The 20,020-nt window shown below is 46.1% G+C and overlaps 1 protein-coding gene across 4 annotated transcripts in view; it reads left to right on the top strand.

Moving 5' to 3' along the window:
* Window positions 1–20,020, top strand: part of HECTD1 (HECT domain E3 ubiquitin protein ligase 1) — a 124,034-nt gene that overhangs the window by 80,604 nt on the left and 23,410 nt on the right. For 2 of the 4 annotated variants that reach the window (XM_077261023.1, XM_077261016.1), the window contains exons 30-36: window positions 241–295; window positions 1,599–1,781; window positions 2,073–2,283; window positions 16,754–16,839; window positions 16,957–17,084; window positions 17,824–18,025; window positions 19,440–19,577. In XM_077261023.1, coding sequence (XP_077117138.1) covers window positions 241–295; window positions 1,599–1,781; window positions 2,073–2,283; window positions 16,754–16,839; window positions 16,957–17,084; window positions 17,824–18,025; window positions 19,440–19,577 — 1,003 coding nt within the window. The remainder of the gene's footprint in view (window positions 1–240; window positions 296–1,598; window positions 1,782–2,072; window positions 2,284–16,753; window positions 16,840–16,956; window positions 17,085–17,823; window positions 18,026–19,439; window positions 19,578–20,020) is intronic. The other 2 variants (XM_077261035.1, XM_077261027.1) reach the window with 1 other exon arrangement.

Here is a 20,020-nt window from a genome sequence, read left to right as displayed (position 1 = left end):
TTTCATATGCTCCGCGGGGGTGTGGCTGTACTCCTTGTTTCATCTGATCAGCCAATGAAACTATGCAACACAATCTTGTAGTTTTATAGGAGAAAACATGTCTAGTAGTTTCCTGTAGTTTATGTTGCAATATTGGGCATATTTGTGAATGCAGCTAATAAGAAATAATTCTCTGTGCTAAAGTATTATTTGTTCATTGTCGGGTGTGTAAATCGATCTGCACTTTATTCCATAATACAGAATTATGTACAGGGAGATGAAGGAATCTGATAAACAGAAGGAGTCTGGCAGGATGGTAAGTTTCATCACTTTGCTCATTCACACTAATTATATGGTAATACTTAAAGATTGCATTAACATAAGATTAGAGCTTTATTCTACATTGTGGGGGCCTTGTTGTATGCCTTCGTGTCCATCACCCCCCGCGCTCCCAGTATGTACATAATAGAGTATCGTAATAAGAATGTTTTAAAAAATGGACTTGTTCGCATGTTAATTGATACAGTGAATGAGCAAAAGAAAAATGTATATAAAATCAATATTTGTTGTGATCACCCATTAAAGTGTACCTAGAAGAAATTATGCTGTTCTGAAAGAACTCAGCAGGGAGGTTGCTCCAAACATCTTGGAGAACTAACCACAGATCTTCTATGTGCAAATCCTTCTGTCCCTCCATGTAATCCCACACAGATGATATGATGCCAATAACATCACTTCCAGGACTCCTTGTTTTTCTTTAGTCTGAAGACAGATCTTAATGACATTGGCTGGATGTTTGGGGTCGTTGTTCTACTGCAATAAATTTGGAGCCAATCAGAAGCCTCTCTGACTACAATCTGCAGCATAAAGATGTACACTGGTCCTGGATAAGATGGTCCTGCCCCCACAGAGACCTGATCTCATGTCATCCAGTGTGGGATTACATGGGAAGACAGAAGGATTTGCACAAGGGACATCCACAGATCTGTGGTTAGTTCTCCAAGATGTTTGAAACAATCTCCTGCCGAGGTCCTTCAATAACTGTGTACATAGGCTTTGATGCTGTTTTGAAGACAAAGGATGGTGACACCAAATATTGACTGAAATTAGATTTTTCTTTTGCTGTTTCACTTTGCATATTGTTAAGTTTATTTTATCAATTAACACTTTAATTTATGAAAGCATGTTGTTAGTATTTTGCCATAAAGTTTGCAGAATTATATTAGAGAAAGCATTTTGCTTTTTTTTATTGATGGCTAAAGGAGTGGATATGATTCTGCTCACAATAACTCCTACTAACAAAGCTTTCTTGACCGAACCAGTAATGGCTCCGTTCACACATTGCCTCTGCCGGACTGGTGTTTGCCGATTATCGCAGTGAAATCTCAATGTGTGAACGCAGCCTAATGGTAGCTCACGTATTGAAAGCCTCCATAGCTGCTCTTTTTCACTTTCATTCATTACTGTTGTCATTTTAGCTTAGTGGTAGGAGGTACTGGATATAGGACGGAGTTTCATCCCGAAAACAAATTCCATTCAGTTTCCAGTAGTAGAGCAGATCTGTCCAGCTGTGATATTCAGAGCTGAGATATCCCTTAATGCCGCGTTCCCTTCTTCAGGGCTGCTGGTCCGTGGAACATGTGGAGCAGTCACTGGGCACAGATGCTTTGCCAAAGAATGATCTGATCACCTATCTGCAGAGGAACGCAGATCCTAGCTTCTTGCGGCGCTGGAAACTGACTGGAACTAACAAGAGCATCCGAAAGAACCGCAACTGCTCCCAGCTTATCGCTGCTTACAAAGTAAAGCCGGGCTGGGGTGGCTGGGCATTTTGGTTTTATGCTTGGCTTGTGTGTGTTTTGTTTTTACTTTATAACCCAGAATTTGTTGACTTTCAAGAAGGGGAAGGTCCAGTTAATATGATCTGAGTAGTAGACAAAGCAAGAACTGTGGACCTCTCCTGCCAGGGTTTGGGGTAATATTGGCTATACCTATGTCTTATCAGTCTCTGCTAGAATAGATGCAAAGTTCCTTGGGGTAGTCTTCTTTCTTTTGTGTTTGCCGCCTTCTCCATCACTGTGTTCTCCTTGCAGGACTTCTGTGAGAATGGATGCAAGTCTGCTGTGATGCCCGCCGCTCTGGGCACAATACAGAGCTCTGACATTTTAAGCCACGGCCGGGAGCAGCCGCAGGCGAAGGCAGGCAGCGGACAGAACTCGTGTGGTGTAGAGGACGTCCTGCAGCTTCTTCGCATCCTGTATATTGTAGCCAGCGATCCGTATTCTGCTAGGACACCACAAGAAGGTGACTTCTTCCGGATTAATTTCTCATTCCGTTATCCTGATTGTCCATCTCCTGACATTGTCTGAGACATTTTGGAAACGATTAGTCCTGATCAGGTGCATTTGTGTGTACTGATAGTGGCCTTTTATAGGGTCAACGAGCATTATACACTATGTACAGGGCTGTCATTTGTCCCCGCCTCTTTAAATTGAGTGTTCTAGAAAATTTGGGTAAAGGCATGTTAACATGTGACAGATGCGCCATGGGTTTTCACATGTGAATATTTTAGAGTAAATTAGGAAAGAAATATATCTTGGTACCGTGTTAGCCAGTAGATAGAAAAATATTTAGAATTGAGAGTCCTCAGTGGTTGATACCTTTTAATGGCTAACTGAAAAGATGGTAACAAATTGCAAGCTTTCGAGACTACATACGTCTCTTCATCAGGCAAAGACTAAAACAAATTCTGAAGAATCACATATTTATGCACAACATAGTATAGAAAAAGAAAAGAAAAAAAGGGAGAGGGGAAAAAAAACCATGGATAAGCCAGGTGACATGAAGCAGAATTACCATGGGTGATAAACAGTTACGTCCATAAATATTGGGCCAATTCTTAGATAAGGATTGTTTTATTGTCCTGTGATTAGGGTCTGTTTCTGTTGTGATGACCCCACATGGTCTGATGGGCAAGTTCATTAGTTGATGTAAACAGACATAAATCCGTGTGACACATTCATTCCTGCATTTAGAGTGTCAAAGGTCATCATCAGTTTATATTCCCAGACTCTCCTGTCTTTCTGCGATTTGAAGTTACCCTTTAATACAAGTAATTTCATGTCCATAATGTTATGATTTGGGAGACAGAAATGTATTGCCACAGGTAGATCCATTCTTACTCTGTCGCCTCATTGGGGGACACAGGACCATGGGTGTTATGCTGCTGTCCACTAGGAGGCGACACTATGCATAATCTGAAAGAGATTAACTGTGGCTCCTCCTGTGCAGTATACACCCCTGGACGGCATCAGCCTTCTCCAGTTTTTGCTTAGTGTCGCAAAGGAGGCACACCTAAAGATTTTTACTCCGTTTCCCGCTTTCTGACGGGATTACAGATGAAGAAAAGAAAGTCTCCTGTGAGACCCCCGGCATGGCTCCTTCCTCGGCCCCCTATTATGGGGTGCCCAGTTGAAGTTGAGATGGCTATTCCCCATGCTGCTCCTTCCCCAACCTCTCGGGTTTTGGTTAGAAGTCGAGACCCCCCTCCTTCCCCAATTCCTTTTGGTTTCTGGGTTGAGGTCGAGGCGAGGATAAAGGCCCCTGAAGGTGTGACAAAAGCACCCTCCCTATCCCCCTCTGGGGGTATTAGGTTGAGACACCTCAGGTAGGGCCTGTACAGGCAGCATCCTACAGCTCCCAGCAATGGGCCAGCACACTGCGCCTGCATCCAGGGACCCCAGCCCAGCTGCGGGCTCCTGTTGGGGCCGGGGGGAGTGCAGGCAGGCATGGCACATACGGACACAGGGCTCCCTGCGCCCCTGTCTCTGCAGCAGCACCAGCTCTATACTGCCTCAGGGGGACCCCAGTCGGGCTCCCCCTTCCGCTTATAGCCCCACCGCCATCCTGCCTTCAAATCCGGAGGGGTCCGGTTCAGATCCGACCCCCTCCCGGACTTTCGCGCCGGCCTGGAGCCCTTCTGGGCCTCAGGCATCTAATTTAGGCCCCAGCTTCGGCCTAGCTGAAGCAGCAGCCTCCTCTCCGCCCCCCGGCCCGCCCCCCGGATGACAAATATGACACTCTACAGTGTCATACAAGGGGCGGATCGAGACAGAAAGGGCGGGTTTTTTATAGCCTTGCCGCCTTTTTCCAGCTCTCCGCCCCCTTCTCCTCCTCTCTCCTCTGCCTCTGCAGCCATTTTCGGCTGCAGATTAACCCTGCATCTCCCGGTCTGCAGGACCAGGACCAGGCAGCCAGTCTCCGGGGGGCACAGGACTGTGGATTTTCGGCGCTGGACCTAGGGGTACACTGGTGGGGTAAGATCACAGCTGGGTTATCTTTACTCAGCTGTGAATCCATATTACCTATAAGGCTCCCCTGTAGGTTCTCTACCCCTGTAAGGTCCATCTGCTGGCAGCACTTCTGCACTCTGTGCACTATGCCGGGCTCAAGGTCTAAGAGAACCAGGCAGAACTGCTATTATGCATTCTGTACAGCCTGCGGGACCGCTCTCCCCAGTAGTAGCACGTACCCGCATTGTCAGAACTGTATACAAACTAATGTGTCACAGCCTCAAGAAGCCCCTGCCAATGCCTCGGTGTCTAATGCCACGCCGGAATGGGCTACTCAGATATCGCAATCTATGACGCAGTCTATAGATAACCTAACTTCCACATTGCTGCAGGCTCTGCAGGGTCATGCCCCGGCTATGACCGTTACCCAGCAAAGGGAGAGCTTGACTCAGGAACAAGATGACCCTGGCACATCCACGTCTAGGTCACGACGCAAGCGGATCCATAGATCAAGTCCATCTGCGTCATCCCATAGCACACGGTCATCCCCCTCTAGGGAGAGACACCGTTGCTCCAGGTCATCTAGACCGTCCCATTCCAGGGACAGACAATGCAGATCTCCGCAATCCCCAACCAGAGAAGGCCTCCTCCCCAGCTCACCCAGCAGGGGACGCCTCAGTGATACACAGGATTCGGAAGGCATCTGCGACTCTGACTCAGACAGAGAAACGGTGGGGTCCCTGATCCCAATCCCTCCTAGCAATACAGCGCTAGTTGAGGACATAATATCGTCCATCCATCGGGTGCTGGACATTTCTGATCCGCCACCAGAGGCCCCAGAACATCAGATTTCCTTTGAAGGACCTCTGAAGCCGCCTAAGGTTTTCTCTAACCACCCAGAGTTTAAGGCGATCCTTAAAAAAACGGCTCTCACAGCCTGAGAAAAAATTAGCTAATCGCAAATATCTGGAGGCGAGGTGCCCCTTCCCACAGAAGGACACCAAGGAATGGACAGATCCACCTGAAGTGGATCCCCAGTCTCTAGGCTGGCAGCACAGACCCTTCTTACACCGCCAGATAAGCTCAACCCTCAGGGACGCAGCAGACTGGCAGGTAGAACGCATGGCTCGTTCAATTTTCAAGGCAGCAAGGGCATCCATGGCTCCTGCGTTCGCCTCAGTTTGGGCTGCCAAGGCCATCCTGGCCTGGGCAAACAATTTACAAGCCTTCCAAGCATCCGCTCCTGAACTGTCGGACCAAGCGGTTCAAATTGCTGTTGTAGCAGATTACATGCTCCATGCAGCTCTGGATTCAGCAAGGGGAGTCGCGGGGATAGCATCAAACGCCATCACGATTCGGCGTATCCTCTGGCTGCGGGAATGGAAAGCGGACGCAGCCTCAAAGAAGTCCCTCACGCACCTCCCCTACCTCAGTGGGAGACTTTTCGGTGAACAGTTGGACACTATGATATCCAACGCCACAGGGGGTAAGAGTACTTCTCTTCCCCAACTGAAACCTAAACGCACTTACAAGAAGCGTAACCAAACTCGATTCCGATCCTTTCGGAATTCCTCCGGCTGGTCCGTCTCACGTCCAGTACAAAATCGTAACCGTTCCCCACGCAGGGACAACTCACGATCGACGCAAAGGTCGGACAAGACCTGGCAGTCAAAAGCAGGCCAGTCTAAGCCCAGAGGAGAAAAATCTCAGACCTTCTCCTCATGACTCACGGACTCCGGAAGACACCACACCAGTAGGCGGCCGACTTTTGCTCTTTCATCAAGTCTGGCTGCCTATTATACAGAAGACAGGTGGGTCACGGAACTAGTGTCTTCCGGATACAAAATAGACTTCACCTCCAACCCACCGGACCGGTTCTTCCTCTCTGTCCCCCCAAAACCGCCAGCCAAGGCTCGAGCCTACCACCAAGCGGTCTCCTCGCTTTGTCAATCAGGAGTCATAGTACCGGTACCCATGACCGACCGCTTCCGAGGGTTCTACTCCAATCTGTTCGTAGTTCCCAAGAAAGGAGGCAGCGTACGGCCCATACTAGACCTAAAACAGCTCAACAAATATGTACGGGTCCGTCATTTCCGCATGGAGTCCCTTCGGTCCATCATTGCGTCCATGGAGAAGGGAGAATATCTCGCCTCCATAGACATACAAGACGCATACCTGCATATACCCATTGCACCTGCCCATCAGAGGTTTCTCAGGTTCGCAATAGGCCAGGACCACTACCAATTCGTGGCTCTCCCCTTTGGACTCACCACGGCTCCCAGAGTGTTCACCAAGGTCATGGCAGCCACCATGGACGTCCTGCACTCCAGAGGCATAGTAGTCGTTCCATACCTGGACGATCTACTCATCAAGGCTCCCACCTTCAAGGACTGCGAGCTCAGCGTCTCAATCACAACCAATACTCTCAGTCGCATGGGCTGGTTAATCAACCTACAAAGTCATCACCAACCCCGAGTCAGTCCCTGACCTTCCTGGGAATGTTATTCAACACCTCCAGGGGTCCAGTGCTCCTTCCCAAGGACCAGGCACTGGCCCTCCGACTAGCAGATGAAGAAAAGAGGGTCTCTTGTGCGACTCCCGGCATGGCTCCTTCCTCGGCCCCCTATTTTGGGGTGCCCAGTTGAAGTTGAGATGGCTATTCCCCATGCTGCTCCTTCCCCAGTCCCTCGGGTGCTGGTTCGAAGTCGAGACTCCCTTCCCCAATTCCTTTTGGTTTCTGGGTTGAGGTCGAGACGAGGATAAAGGCCCCTGAAGGTGACAATAGCAGATTCCCTATCCCTCTCTGGGGGTATAGGTTGAGATACCTCAGGTAGGGCCTGTACAGGCAGCATCCTACACCTCCAAGCAATGGGCCAGCACACTGCGCCTGCATCCAGGGACCCCGGCTCAGCTGTGGGCTCCTGTTGGGCAAGTGGTCCTCAGCGGAAGCGTCCATGCCCATCAACATCCTGAAAGTTCGTGCCATCCTTCTGGCATTGAGGGCTTTCCATCACTTACTGGCAGCCTCTTACATCAGGATACAGTCGGACAATACCACGACTGTGGCATATGTGACTCATCAAGGGGGGACCCGCAGTACCCAAGCGACGCGGGAAGTGTCATATGTCCTCCGCTGGGCGGAGGACACAGGGTCGGTCCTTCGGCGGTCCACGTTCGGGTGTGGACAACTGGGAAGCAGACTTCCTCAGCCGACAAGGAATAGACTCGGGAAAGTGGTCTCTCCATCCCGAAATTTTTCAACAGATCTGTCTCCGCTGGGGGACCCCGGATGTGGACCTAATGGAATCCCATTTCAATGCCACGGTCTCCAACTTCATTGCCTGAACTCACGATCCGCGGTCGCTCGGAGCAGTCGCTCTGGTTCAGGACTGGACTCAGTTCCAGCTTCTGTATATTTTTTCCACCTCTCCCCCTGATATTCAGAGGGTGAGGCAGATCAAACAAGAGGTAGTTTCAACTATCCTCATTGCACCGGACTGGCCCAGACGCACATGGTACGCCGACATCGTACAACTCACAGCAGACGCCCCCTGGCGTCTCCCCGACCGCCACGATCTTCTATCACAAGGGCCGTTCTACCACCAGAACTCAAGGGCTCTCAACTTGATGGCGTGGCCCTTGAGACCTGGGTTCTAACCCAGGCAGGGTTCTCGACAGAGGTCATTGCAACCATGATCAGAGCACGGAAATCAGCCTCTGCCAAGATGTATTACCGTACCTGGAAAGTTTTCTTTACCTGGTGCGAATCTCGTGGCTAGGTTCCACTCCCTTATTCCATACCCAAAGTACTTGGTTTTCTCCAATCGGGTCTGGAGGCCAGGCTGTCATTGGGCTCGCTTAAGAGCCAGGTGTCAGCCCTCTCAGTGCTTTTCCAAAAGCGCACTGCTACCAAGCTGCAAGTAAGGACTTTCCTTCAGGGGGTTTCCCGATTTGTTCCCCCCTACAGACGACCACTAGAAACGTGGGACCTCAACCTGGTCCTGACAGCATTGCAGGAACCACCCTTAGAACCTCTTAAGGAGGTCCCGCTCCGCCTTCTTTCCCAGAAGGTGGTTTTCCTGGTGGCAATCACCTCGCTACGCAGGGTGTCTGAACTGACAGCACTCTCCTGCAGACGGCCTTTCCTGGCATTTCACCAGGACAAGGTAGTTCTTCGTACGGTCCCATCCTTCCTCCCGAAGGTTGTGTCCGACTTCCACCTCAATGAGGAAATTTCACTACCATCCCTTTGTCCGGTTCCGGTTCATAGAGTGGAGAAGGCTCTGCATACGCTTGACCTTGTCAGGCCTTTGCGTATATACGTGTCTAGGACTGCGTCCTTCCGGAGGTCTGATTCTCCTTTCCTCCTTCCGGAAGGCGGCCACAAGGGTAGGCCAGCTTCCAAAAGCTACTCTTGCCAGGTGGATCAAATCCACCATACAAGAGGCGTACCGCCTTAAGAATCCTCCTCTTCCAGCCGGTATTACGGCACACTCTACACGGGCGGTAGAGGCCTCCTGGGCCATTCGGCACCAGGCTTCGGCACAACAAGTGTGTAAGGCGGCCACTTGGACTAGCTTACACACATTTACTAAACACTACAGGGTTCATACCCAGTCCTCAGCGAGCCTGGGTAGATGTGTCCTGCAGGCGGCGGTGCCCTAAGTGTACGGGCCTGTCTGCACAATATTCGTCCATTGCTTCCCACCCAGGGACTGCTTTAGGACGTCCCATGGTCCTGTGTCCCCCAATGAGGCGACAGAGTAAAGGAGATTTTTGTGTACTCACCGTAAAATCTCTTTCTCTTAGCCTCTAATTGGGGGACACAGCTCCCACCCTGTTGCCCTTTCCGGGCTGTTGTAACTGTTGAGTTCTCATATTGTTTCTTGAGCTCGTACATAGTTGCCTTCTTACAGGCATAATTATGTTATTCATGTTACGTTCCTCCTACTGCTTTGGCACAAAACTGGAGAAGGCTGATGCCGTCCAGGGGTGTATACTGCACAGGAGGAGCCACAGTTAATCTCTTTCAGATTATGCATAGTGTCGCCTCCTAGTGGACAGCAGCATAACACCTATGGTCCTGTGTCCCCCAATTAGAGGCTAAGAGAAAGAGATTTTACGGTGAGTACACAAAAATCTCCTTTTTTTCTCTTATTGTATGGCGGTGAGAATTCATTCTTGTTCTAAGCTTTTGCCCTGTCTCCCCCACATACAGACCCCCAGTTGGACATTTAGTACAAATAATTAGGTACACCACATTAGATGTGATGCAGCTGAAGGTACCTGGGATCTTGTAGTCCTGATGTGAGTTGGGGATCTTTATCTTGTCCGTGGTCATTATAAATGGACAGGTTTTACATTTTTTCTGGTTGCAAGGAAAGGTACCTGCAGCTGTTGGGAGGACAGGGAGCTCTTGACAATGATGCTTCTTAGATTTGGGGGCTGCCTAAAACACAGTAGTGGGGGGTCTGGAAAAATTGCTTGTAGTCGGGCATCTTTTTGCAGTAAAGGTTGTAATTTCCGTGCAGCTCCCCTTAGCGCCTCCAGATTTGGATTGTAGGTAACTACTAGAGGTACCCGGTTATTTTCTTCTTTAGTTTTGTAATGTAGCAGGTGATTCCTTGATATTCTGGTGGCTCTTGTGATCTGATTTTCAATTGTTCTTGGATGGTAGCCCTGATTCAAAAAGGTCTTTCTGAGGCGACCAAGGTGTTCATCTCTATCCACTGGGTTGGAACATATACGATTGTATCTGATGGCTTGGCTGTAGACAATAGAGTTTGTGTTTTGGATGGAAACTGTCCCATTTAATGTATGTTGGGCGGTCGATTGGCTTCTGATACAGGGATGTCTCTATTTTATTGTTCTGCAGCTTAATGATGGTGTCCAGAAAGTTAATTTCAGTGCAGGAGTAGTTGAGTGTCAAGTTGATGGTAGGGTGAAATTGATTAAACTGTTCATGGAACGTCTTTAGCTGTGGTTCAGACTCTGTCCAGATGATTAAAATGTCATCAATGTAGCGGTAGTAGGCCAGAGGCCTGATGGGACATGAGGACAAAAAGTCGCTTTCAAGCTTGGCCATGAAAAGATTTGCATACTGAGGGGCCATTTTACTTCCCATTGCTGTGCCAGTCTCCTATAGATAGATCTTCTTGTCAAACTCAAAGTAATTGTGGGTGAGGATGAATTTTATAAGTTTCACCACAGAATTTGCATCAGTCCCTGTGTTTTCCAGGAAGAATTTGCAGGCATTTAATCCATCCTGGTGTGGGATATTGGAGTACAAAGATTCCACATCCATGGTGGCCAGGATGGTTCCTTCTGGTAGAGGACCTATTGCTGATAATTTATTTAATAGGTCAGTTGTGTCCTGAATGAAGCTGGGTGTGTCCTTTACCAAGGGTTTAAGAACACCCTCTACCCATCCAGATACCTGCTCAGTAAGGGTGCCCACACATGAAATAATTGGTCTTCCTGGATTTCCAGATTTGTGGATTTTGGGAAGCATGTAGAATGTCCCTGTTCTTGGACTTTCTGGTATCAGGTCATTGGCTCTTATGGATACGTCGGGCAGACAAGATACTAACTTGTTTAGTTCCTTGTAATAGTCCTGTGTAGGATCCGACTCCAACTTTTTGTAGTAGCGTGTGTCCATAAGTTGTCTGTTTGCTTCCCTCATATAGTCTGATGTGTTCATCATGACTATTGCACCACCCTTGTCAGCGGGTTTGATGATGATTTCTTTGTTGGTTTTCAGAGACTGTATGGCCTTTCTCTCCTGGGCTCTGAGAGTAAATTAGAGAAGTGTTTCAGGTTTCATTCAAAAGTACAACTTGTGGATGGAAAAATAAAAAAAAAGAAAGTTATGGCTCTTAAGAGGAAAGGAAAAAACCACAACAACAAAAAAAAAACACAGAAAACTGCCCAGGGGTGAATTGGTTAAAATACCGGATATGAAGGTTGGCCCACTACTTTGTCCAAGTTTTTAACCCCTTAATCCCGTATGACGTACTATCCCGTCAAGGTGACCTGGGACTTAATTCCGGGTGACGGGATAGTATGTCATACGCGATCGGCCGCGCTCACGGGGGGAGCGCGGCAGATCGCGGCCGGGTGTCAGCTGCCTATCGCAGCTGACATCCGGCACTATGTGCCAGGAGCGGTCACGGACCGCCCCCGGCACATTAACCCCCGGCACACCGCGATCAAACATGATCGCGGTGTACCGGCGGTATAGGGAAGCATCGCGCAGGGAGGGGGCTCCCTGCGGGCTTCCCTGAGACCCCCGGAGCAACGCGATGTGATCGCGTTGCTGCGAGGGTCTCCTACCTCCTTCCTGGCTGCAGGTCCCGGATCCAAGATGGCCGCGGCATCCGGGTCCTGCAGGGAAGGAGGTGGCTTACCGAGTGTCTGCTCAGAGCAGACGCTGGTAAGCCTGCACCGATGTAAGTGAGATCGGTGATCTGATAGAGTGCTGTGCACACTATCAGATCATCGATCTGTGATGTCCCCCCCTGGGACAAAGTAAAAAAGTAAAAAAAAATTTTTTCCACATGTGTAAAAAAAAATAAAAAAAAAAATTCCTAAATAAATAATAATAAAAAAAAATATATTATTCCCATAAATACATTTCTTTATCTAAATAAAAAAACCAAAACAATAAAAGTACACATATTTAGTATCGCCGCGTCCGTAACGACCCAATCTATAAAACTGCCCCACTAGTTAACCCCTTCAGTAAACACCGTAAGAAGAAAAAAAAACGAGGCAAAAAACAACGCTTTATTACCATACCGCCGAACAAAAAGTGGAATAACACGCGATCAAAAAGACTGATATAAATATCCATGGTACCGCTGAAAACGTCATCTTGTCCCGCAAAAAACAAGCCACCATACAGCATCATCAGCAAAAAAATGAAAAAGTTATAGTCCTGAGAATAAAGCGATACCAAAATAATTATTTTTTCTATAAAATAGTTTTTATCGTATAAAAGCGCCAAAACATAAAAAAATGATATAAATGAGATATCGCTGTAATCGTACTGACCCGTCGAATAAAACTGCTTTATCAATTTTACCAAACGCGGAACGGTATAAACGCCTCTCCCAAAAGAAATTCATGAATAGCAGGTTTTTGGTCATTCTGCCTCACAAAAATCGGAATAAAAAGTGATCAAAAACGGTCACGTGTCCAAAAATGTTACCAATAAAAACGTCAACTCGTCCCGCAAAAAACAAGTCCTCACATGACATGACAAGTCCTCACATGAAAAATTATAGGTCTCAAAATGTGGAGACGCAAAAACTTTTTTGCTATAAAAAGCGTCGCTGGTTTCACACTTGCGTTTTTGTCTGCAGCGTTTTTTTGCACAAAAAAAGCATGCGTTTTTTCCCTATATTTAACATTGAAAACGCATGCGTTTTTTTGTACGGGTTTGGTCGCGTTTTCAAACGCATGCGTTTTTTTTCTGCATGCGTTCATTTTCAGAAATACAACCTGCAGTATTTTCTTGCGTTTTTAAGCACATGCGTTTGCGTTAAAAACGCATGCGTTTTTATCGAAAAAAAACAGAAAACACACTGAAAAGCCACCCACCACCATCAAGGTGATAAAGAGATCCAAACCCTAACTCTACCCCTAACCTCACCCCTAACCGTTTAATGAACATTTTCTGACAGTCATAGTGCCACGTATTTCAGTGCCACGTATTTCAGTGCCACGTATTTCAGTGCCACGTATTTCAGTGCCACGTGTTTCAGTGCCACGTGTTTCAGTGCCACGTATTTAAGTGCCACGTATCACGTATTTCAGTGCCACGTATCACGCATTTCAGTGCCACGTATCACGTATTTCAGTGCCACATATTTTAGTGCCACGTATTTAAGTACCACGTATTTCAGTTGCACGTATTTCAGTGCCACGTATTTCAGTGCCACGTATTTCAGTGCCACGTATTTCAGTGCCACGTATTTCAGTGCCACGTATTTCAGTGCCACGTATTTCAGTGCCACGTATCACGTATTTCAGTGCCACGTATCACGTATTTCAGTGCCACGTATCACGTATTTCAGTGCCACATATTTTAGTGCCACGTATTTAAGTACCACGTATTTCAGTTGCACGTATTTCAGTTGCACATATTTCAGTTGCACGTATTTCAGTGCCACGTATTTCAGTGCCACGTATCACGTATTTCAGTGCCACGTGTTTCAGTGCCACGTATTTCAGTGCCACGTGTTTCAGTGCCACGTATTTAAGTGCCACGTATCACGTATTTAAGTGCCACGTATCACGTATTTAAGTGCCACGTATCACGTATTTCAGTGCCACATATTTAAGTGCCACGTATTTAAGTACCACGTATTTCAGTTGCACGTATTTCAGTTGCACGTATTTCAGTTGCACGTATTTCAGTTGCACGTATTTCAGTTGCACGTATTTCAGTGCCACGTATTTCAGTGCCACGTATTTCAGTGCCACGTATTTCAGTGCCACGTATTTCAGTGCCACGTATTTCAGTGCCACGTATTTCAGTCATGTTTAGGGTTAGGGCTAGGGTTGGAGGTAAAGTTAGGGTTAGGGTTGGGGCTAAAGTTAGGGTTAGGGTTTGGATTACATTTACGGTTTGGATTAGGGTTGGGATTAGAATTATGGGTGTGTCAGGGCTAGGGGTGTGGTTAGGGTTACCGTTGGGATTAGGGTTAGGGGTGTGTTTGGGTTAGGGTTTCAGGTAGAATTGGGGAGTTTCCACTGTCCAGGCACATCAGGGGCTCTCCAAGCGCGACATGGCGTCCAATCTCAATTCCAGCCAATTCTGCGTTGAAAAAGTAAAACAGTGCTCCTTCCCTTCTGAGCTCTCCCGTGCGCCCAAAAAGGGGTTTACCCCAACATATGTGTTATCAGCGTACTCGGGACAAATTGAACAACAACTTCTGGGGTCCAAGTTCTCTTGTTATCCTTAGGGAAATAAAAATTTGGGGGGCTAAAAATCATTTTTGTGGGAAAAAAAAGATGTTTTATTTTCACGGCTCTGCGTTATAAACTGTAGTGAAACACTTGGAGGTTCAAAGTTCTCACAACACATCTAGATAAGTTCCTTGGGAGGTCTAGTTTCCAATATGGGGTCACTTGTGGGGGGTTTGTACTGTTTGGGTACATCAGGGGCTCTGCAAATGCAACGTGACGCCTGCAGACCAATCCATTTAAGGCTGCATTCCAAATGGCGCTCCTTCCCTTCCGAGCTCTGTCATGCACCCAAACAGTGGTCCCCCCCCCACATATGGGGTATCAGCGTACTCAGGACAAATTGGACAACAACTTTTGGGGTCTAATTTATCCTGTTACCCTTGTGAAAATACAAAACTGGGGGCTAAAAAATCATTTTTGTGAAAAAAAAAAAAAATTATTTTCACGGCTCTGCGTTATAATCTGTAGTGAAACACTTGGGGGTTCAAAGCTCTCAAAACACATCTAGATAAGTTCCTTAGGGGGTCTACTTTCCAAAATGGTGTCACTTGTGGGGGGTTTCAATGTTTAGGCACATCAGGGGCTCTCCAAAGCAACATGGCGTCCCATCTCAATTCCAGTCAATTTTGCATTGAAAAGTCAAATGGCGCTCCTTCCCTTCCAAGCTCTGCCATGCGCCCAAACAATGGTTGACACCCACATATGGGGTATCAGCGTACTCAGGACAAATTGCACAACATTTTTTGGGGTCCAATTTCTTCTCTTACCCTTGGAAAAATAAAAAATTGGGGGCGAAAAGATCATTTTTGTGAAAAAATATGATTTTTTTATTTTTACGGCTCTGCATTATAAACTTCTGTGAAGCACTTGGTGGGTCAAAGTGCTCACCACACATCAAGATAAGTTCCTTAGGGGGTCTACTTTCCAAAATGGTGTCACTTGTAGGGGGTTTCAGTGTTTAGGCACATCAGGGGCTCTCCAAACGCAACATGGCGTCCCATCTCAATTCCAGTCAATTTTGCATTGAAAAGTCAAATGGCGCTCCTTTCCTTCCGAGCTCTGCCATGCGCCCAAACAGTGGTTTACCCCCACATATGGGGTATCAGCGTACTCAGGACAAATTGTACAACAACTTTGGGGGTCCATTTTCTCCTGTTACCCTTGGTAAAATAAAACAAATTGGAGCTGAAATAAATTTTGTGTGAAAAAAAGTTAAATGTTCATTTTTATTTAAACATTCCAAAAATTCCTGTGAAACACCTGAAGGGTTAATAAACTTCTTGAATGTGGTTTTGAGCACCTTGAGGGGTGTAGTTTTTAGAATGGTGTCACACTTGGGTATTTTCTATCATATAGACCCCTCAAAATGACTTCAAATGAGATGTGGTCCCTAAAAAAAAATGGTGTTGTAAAAATGAGAAATTGCTGGTCAACTTTTAACCCTTATAACTCCGTCACAAAAAAAAATTTTGGTTCCAAAATTGTACTGATGTAAAGTAGACATGTGGGAAATGTTACTTATTAAGTATTTTGCGTGACATATGTCTGTGATTTAAGGGCATAAAAATTCAAAGTTGGAAAATTGTGAAATTTTCAAAATTTTCGCCAAATTTCCATTTTTTTCACAAATAAACGCAAGTTATATCGAATAAATTTTACCACTAACATGAAGAACAATATGTCACGAGAAAACAATGTCAGAATCGCCAAGATCCGTCAAAGCGTTCCAGAGTTATAACCTCATAAAGGGACAGTGGTCAGAATTGTAAAAATTGGCCCGGTCATTAACGTGCAAACCACCCTCGGGGCTTAAGGGGTTAAATTTGTCTGTGTATTTGAGTTTGACTTCCCTGCTGTAGGAGCAAGACCCTGATTCCAGTGATGTCACTTACTAGGCTGTGTGTTGTAGTTTCAAAACAATCAGTGTTTTATCAGCAGGAGATTGTCACTACAGGACAAGCTGCCTCATGCCTCCTGGTCCAACCGTGTTCCCATCACTGATTGGCAGCTTTCTGTGCACAATTTATATTTGACAGGAAGCTGCTAATCAGTCGTGGGCAGGACATCACAGTCCTCTGCATTCTGAACTCTGCTAGATCTGCAGGAGAAAACTGTGACTCTTATCACAGCTACTGCACCCAGTAGACTAAGTGACACCTTGCTGTATAAAGGGTCTCTGTCCCAACCTCATGCTGCTGTCAGATTACATAACAAAAGCCTGCTGACATGTACAATACATGTACAGGCTATGTACATGTATTGTTTCCTGAAACTGGAAGATAAGCTAGAATAGCCCCAGTGGCCAGAGTGAAAATTGCAAGAGTTCCATTTTTATTTTTTAGGCAGATTGTGATGTTAAAAAAATATTTTTTAAAGGAAAACCTGATTTAAACACTAAATGATTTTTTGATGCTAGCTTCCCTTGTGTGGAAACACTAATTATGTGGGTAAGGTGATGGAGAACAGAAAATATAAAGGAAATTAAAATAAACCTTTTTTGCTTACCCCAGAAGGTGATGAAATGCTTTTATTCAGCGTTTCCCCGGAAGAGTTTACCAGCAAAAAAATCACAACCAAAATCCTGCAGCAGATTGAGGTATGTTTTGTTCTTTTTTGAGCACGTAAGCTGATAGTAACACAACTAATCATGGCTGCTGAATGCTCATTTGTGTGGACATTGAAAAACTTGAAGATGTTTTTTAAATCCTTCTAGGAGCCACTAGCTTTGGCCAGTGGAGCTTTGCCAGATTGGTGTGAACAATTAACAAGCAAATGCCCCTTCCTCATCCCCTTTGAGACGAGGCAGCTTTATTTCACGTGTACGGCATTTGGAGCTTCAAGGTATTGTATAAAACATGGAAGAAATCCTGATAACATGATGCATGTACACACAATGCCTACCTAAAGACCTAGGTGTCTTCCAGGGGTTAATTCCACTAAATGTCCTGGCATAGTCCCATGTATCCTGTATTTGCTCTTTATTCAAGCTTCACATTGATTGCAAGCCTCCCTTAAAGGGGTTGTCCTCTTTCAAGAAATATTGGCCCCAAGACAGTGTGAGTCTCTGCCTCTGCTCCCAGAGTCTGGCGTTGTCTGTTGCTCTGACGGCAAGTCAAGTGTGGCAACCAATCGGTGAGATCAGCTGCTCTGTCAATTTAAATGGACCACCCCGCTCAGTCACTAAAATAGATGGCTGAGCAATGGTCGATGCGATGTCAGCGCTGGGGCAGAGACTGGCACCTTGGCAAAGGTGAGTATAATATGGTTTCATTTTCATTTTTTAATGTTTCTTGAAGAGGGATAACCTCTTTAACACAATCCACATTTCAAATCTGACCCACCAAAAACAGAGTTGTGCTAATAAGCATGCAGTATCTTCAATGCAGATATCTTAAAGGGGTTGTCCAGCATTAGAAGAACATGATTGTTTTCAGCCCTATTGACGTCACAGTAGCTACACGGATGTGTGACAATATTTTTGCAAGACGACCTGTTTCTCTAATCCCGGACACGTCCTATCACACACTATGGGGACGGGATGTCTTTGTGCTGTAATAATACACACTTCTGTTTTTGACAGAGCTATTGTGTGGCTGCAGAACAGACGGGAGGCCACTGTGGAGAGGAGTAGGACCGCCAGCGCAGTCCGTAGGGACGACCCTGGTGAATTCAGAGTAGGTCGCTTAAAGCATGAGCGGGTGAAGGTCCCACGAGGGGAATCATTGATGGAATGGGCAGAGAATGTCATGCAGATCCATGCAGATCGCAAGTCTGTGCTTGAGGTACGTTCCCTGGTTTCCGGCTCACCCTGTATATAAAAGGCTATTGCGATTTTACTCTTCTATCAAAAAATAAATAAATGTTAACCGGTTTTGTGTATGTCACAGGGAGCCTGACATTTCAGAGAAAATATAATTATAAGATTCAGCCAGGGACCGTAGCAAGAAACCAGACTAATCTACCCCTGGCTGGCCGGCCCGCTCTTCCCAGCACTGCTACATGGGATTAACAGGTCTAGCTGTGGAACAGACCTGTCAATCACATGGAGTGGAGCTGGGAGAAGCCGTCCGGGGGCCGGGCTGGACCTTTTATATGGTGTTTTGAAGATATAAGTCATGTGCCAGTCCTTTGTATTGACCACACATGTATTTATACATATATAAATGAGTTTGCCTCTGTGACGTCTTGTTTTCCAACCTATCTTCCTTCGAGAGTCCTTCTGAGATCCCTTCTAATAATCTAGTTGCCGCCTGTGAACTGATTCTAACTTCTGAATATCCTTTTTAAAATGTGGAGCCCAAAACTGGATCCCATATTCTACATGTGGCACCACCAGTGATTTATAAAGGGGTAAAAATACGTTGGGATCACAGATTTTTATTTATTTTTTTATACACCCTAAAATCTTGCCAATTAAATCAGGCCTCTTAGGGTGACGCTTCCCAAAATCATAAAAATACCCAAAGAAAGAGAAACTGGCGGAAGCAAAGTCAAAAGTATTCAAAATCTAACAAATTTTATTAAGTATTGATAAAGACAACAACTAACCATGAATATAAAAACAATTATCTAATACCGTCCTCTGGGGAATACACATACAATCTGAAACTGCAGGTGCAAGGCTACATGCAGCAACCACATCCAAATGCACCAGATCACTTGAAATAGTCGATTAATAGGCAGATAATGTTGCTGTTGGAAATAAACCTAGGCTTTTTACTATATATCAATTATTAGTAGGGGTATCACCCCTTACCACACTATGCCTGGATCAGTACCAAGGAAAAAATATATAAACATTAGGTAAAGTGCTAAGTGCTTGATAAACCTATTAGTATTTCTGCCAAAAATCAATTTTAAATCATAGCAGTGCTGTGCACAAGGGGCTGACGATCACGCCATGCCCCATGTTAAACTCATATCACTAATATGGGTAATGGATGCAATACATGACCTGCACGTGCAGTCCTGAAGGCCCCAACGCGCGTTTCGCGTCTTGCTTCTTCCGGGGGAATGTGTGTTGTTTGCTTTTGCAGCTGCTACCTGATGTTGAGTACTTGAGAAATATGAGAGAAAAATTAACCTTTCTGCAGTTCATGCTGCCTGTTGCAAAGGCTGCATGGATGAGATGACGACAGGTTCCCTTTAACTTAATGCTTCATTCATCCATCTAAATCGCCACCTATTTTCTTCCAGGTGGAGTTTCTTGGAGAGGAAGGGACTGGGCTGGGCCCTACCCTTGAATTTTATGCCCTGGTGGCAGCAGAGTTCCAGAAAACTGACTTGGGCATTTGGCTGTGTGATGATGACTTCCCAGATGATGAATCTCGCCAGGTAATGAGTACAGTAGGAGGTATTAGGGCATATAGCATCATAAAGGCCATGATGGTTCTGTACACTCTATTACAATTGCTTTTTGAATATATATGTCTAGAAATGACTTTCCCCCAGACTAGAAAGCAGATATGGGGTTAAGCTGGTGAAACACATTAGATACCTGTCCGCGTAATGATTGTTTGGTTGACGGCTATCCCTCCGACCTCCCCATATCCTGGAAAGGCTGCCTCGGCTGATCACACCTATGTTCTCTGAGGGAGCCACTGTCACGCTTTGGGCAGTGGCTCATCTCAGTGCGTGATTGAATTCCACCCGCCTAATCCTTATGTCAGCCCCCAATCTTTCAGGGGACACTTGGGAGGCTCCCATACTCATTAGATGTTTGGGTTTCAGCAGATATGGCCTACTTCTGTGTAAATTGTATGGAGCTTTTAGGGAAG

Source organism: Ranitomeya variabilis, chromosome 1, assembly GCF_051348905.1.
Source record: "Ranitomeya variabilis isolate aRanVar5 chromosome 1, aRanVar5.hap1, whole genome shotgun sequence".
NCBI classification, from domain to species: domain Eukaryota; kingdom Metazoa; phylum Chordata; class Amphibia; order Anura; family Dendrobatidae; genus Ranitomeya; species Ranitomeya variabilis.
This window is presented reverse-complemented; position numbering and strand designations above follow the sequence as displayed.